A 3,223-nucleotide genomic window follows, 5' to 3' on the forward strand; every position below is an offset into this window, starting at 1 on the left:
CTTCCCCGGGGCAAAACTCCACATTTTCTGTTGCTTTACTTCATGAGATTTCTCTCTGCCCACTCCTACAAGTGTGTTGGTGTGTCAGTGACAGAAAGAAGGAGACAGAGAAAACACAGAATTTTGATGAAAATGAATAATCTAATCTGTTTTTCAATTTACTATCATGGAAATTCCCTGCAACTAGCTCAAGTGAACTCAAGGTCAGGTTCTCTTTTCTTTTTACGTTTTTTTTTTTTTTTTTTTTTTTTTAAGGCTAAGTGCTTAGCAATCCTCAAAATGGCATGGTGCTTTTTGCCTGTGGCTTCTCCTGATGCTGTTCTGTTGGATCCAACTTGTTTTTACTCAAATCTGTCCTGAGAAGAACAGGTGCAACTCAGCTGAAAACATGATGACTCTATGTAGTCCCATATGTCACTGCAGAGTGGAAAAAAAAAGCTAATAGCATCTAATAAACTATGAAGCAAAATCAAATGTGTGTTTTCAGTCACCTTTTCTACTTTGTGCAAACTGAAAAATAATTTTTGCTCTTGTGGAGTTTGATAACAGCTCATTGAACAAAGCCAATGGATGTTCATCAGTCTGTATTTAATATGGAATGTCTGTACATCCACAACATAAACTAGTAAAAAGAAACATATCACTGGTAATAAAGAACTCTCTCAGACTGCAGTCTCATCTCTGGTTTTGATTAAATTCCTGCCTTTGCAGTGAAGGAAGCAACAAGTTTACTACTTTGTAGGTAAGAGAATATAGTGGAATGGCTGCTCTGTCTTGATTTAAAGTTCATTTATTTTTATCTACAAGTCAACACAAAAATACATTCTGTTACAGATTTGGGATTTTGAACAGCTTTCAGAAAGGAAATAATCTTTCCCAATGACTTTCCAATAGTAAACTCTTTTCCCCATCAATTACAGTGAAAAGCGACTTACAAGGAATTTTTGGCCAGATGAATAAAATATTCAAGAGACTAAATATATTCATAAGAACAGTTTGGCTCAGAGATTCTTTGGGCTTAATTCCTCTGCTAGTCAGCAAGTTCTTTGACCTTTGTAAGGAGCTAATCAACACCATAATTGATTGCCACTTACCATGCTGTAGGTTCACTTTGAAAAATTGAAAACAGCAACTCCAACATCATTTGTATGTTGTTTGGCATGGAGCAGCTGTGTTTTTAACGATTATATTCACACTGGAGTTTCCAATTTCCTCTTTCAGAGACTGCATAGTTAATGACAGAATGTGCCTCGGTGATGACCCAGAGCTAGATGTGCTCTTACACCTGTAACAGATACAGCAGGGACATTTCCATATCCTTCCTCTGGTCTCACCAGTGACTTGGACACTGCCATTATAAGTGAATATGCATGGACTTGAGGCAGGACTGGGTTGTGCTCATGTATTGCAATAAGGACTGCAAGAAGTAACACAGCACACTATAAAGCTGCAATCCTCGTAGGTCACTTTTGATATTTCGTCTTTTTTTTTTTTTTTTTTATCATTTGGTTTGATTTAATTCACAGCTGACCACAGGATCCTGTACACAATACGGCTAGTTATCCATTACACACTTCCTTAATGTCAAAGCACAGGTCTGGCTGGCAACTACGCACATCCCTGTGTCCACCCCAGTGTCTATTCATGAAATTACAAGGCAAAATTTGCCCCAGTAAGCCTTCACCAGCACAAGTACTATCTGTCCCTGCTGGGTCTGCATAAATGAGTACGAGAATCTTGTGCCTAAGGAAAGGACAGTCACAGGTGCTGTTCAGCTAGCAGCAATGGTCACAGTAAGCAGATCTAATAGAAACCATCAGTTTGTACTGGTATCCATCACGATAGGCTGCATGATCAGCAAAGGATGGAAAGGAGTTGTGCGATATTTATGATTCAGTATCAAAAGCTGCCCCCCAGAGGAACAAGTCATTAGGCAAATTATGTGCAGTGTGGTCCAAAAATATCTTTACACATTCAGCAGTGAGCACAGTTATTGTAGTCGTTTTACTCAATTAACCAAAGATTTCAGCAATTCAAAAACTGAAATACAGACACTTTATACAGAAAGATTTAAGTACAAATAAACCAAAGTAACATTCTTCAGGAAAAGGATTTTAGTTGTGTTTCATAAACACCAATAAATACTGAAAAAGACAATGAAATTACAAAAGAAACAATACCGACAACTTTAAATCATCCCAAGGACTATATTTATAATTTAAGCTAATTTTCGATACTTTTTCAATGGGGATTTAATCCAGAAATTCTTATCTAATTAAAAAACAAACAACAAAACAAAACAAAACAGAGTATTACTGATATAAAACCAGGAAAGGGGTCACAACTAGAGCAGAAAAATGACACATCTGGTTAGAACCATATTACAGTTTGGCAGGAGTACTAATGAAGACCATATATGTGTGAGAAAAAGACAGCATCACAGTTACAGGCATGAAACAATGATTAAGAGTCATTATCCAAAATGAAAAGCAACATTAGTAAAAGGGAAAATGAAGACTAGAAAAGGAAAGAAAGAAAAATAAGGAAACTTTAAAAGCCACCTCTTCATCATAGTCTTCTAAGGCAAATGTTGCATGCACTACCTCCCCAAGAAGCTAGACAAAGCTTTTCCATTCCCCACATATTCCCCTTCATTTAGTTTCATGAAGAAAGATTTGAAAGAGCAGACCGCTGGGAAGAAATACTACAGACTTCTAAATTAGTGAAAGAACTTCCAGCTTCACTGTTATATTCTGGGTAAGAGGAACTGGAAGAAATTATATTTTTCAGCCTCTGAAGTGCAATGATCAATAGCAAAAGGAGAAATGCTAGGAGACTAAGGAATATAGAAACATAGACATAGACATTAGATAAACGGCCAGGTGATGAATCCACAGAAGTTGAAAGGGATGTGGGATATAACTCCAGAAAAGTCCCATTTTCCATGTTTCCTACAAATCCAGATGAGGGGTCGGGTTCTGACATCTTGGGGTTTGCGTTTTAAAAATCACCACAGATCTTGTATGCGAAGGTAGTTTTAGCAGCATAACAGAGGGTTTATTTTAGATGAGCATTTTCCCATCGCAATGAAGAGATAACAAGCCAGCCAGTGATCAAATTTATCCTTTACTGATCAAACCCAAGAAAATGGAAGATTGTATCCTTCAGAACTGTGAGGAAAAAGAAAAAAAAGAAAAAAGAAAGAAATAAAAAGATTAATTTA

General features: G+C 36.8%; 1 protein-coding gene across 1 annotated transcript; it reads right to left on the reverse strand.

Moving 5' to 3' along the window:
• Positions 1 to 1,484: 1,484 nt before the first annotated feature.
• On the reverse strand, positions 1,485 to 3,016 carry SERTM1 (serine rich and transmembrane domain containing 1). Its single transcript, XM_035324305.1, has one exon. It carries the CDS (start codon positions 2,983 to 2,985, stop codon positions 2,662 to 2,664), a length of 324 nt encoding a protein of 107 aa, XP_035180196.1. The 5' UTR covers positions 2,986 to 3,016; the 3' UTR covers positions 1,485 to 2,661.
• Between the last annotated feature and the right edge of the window lie 207 nt (positions 3,017 to 3,223).

The sequence above is a fragment of the Oxyura jamaicensis genome, chromosome 1 (assembly GCF_011077185.1).
Source record: "Oxyura jamaicensis isolate SHBP4307 breed ruddy duck chromosome 1, BPBGC_Ojam_1.0, whole genome shotgun sequence".
Taxonomy (NCBI): Eukaryota; Metazoa; Chordata; class Aves; order Anseriformes; family Anatidae; genus Oxyura; species Oxyura jamaicensis.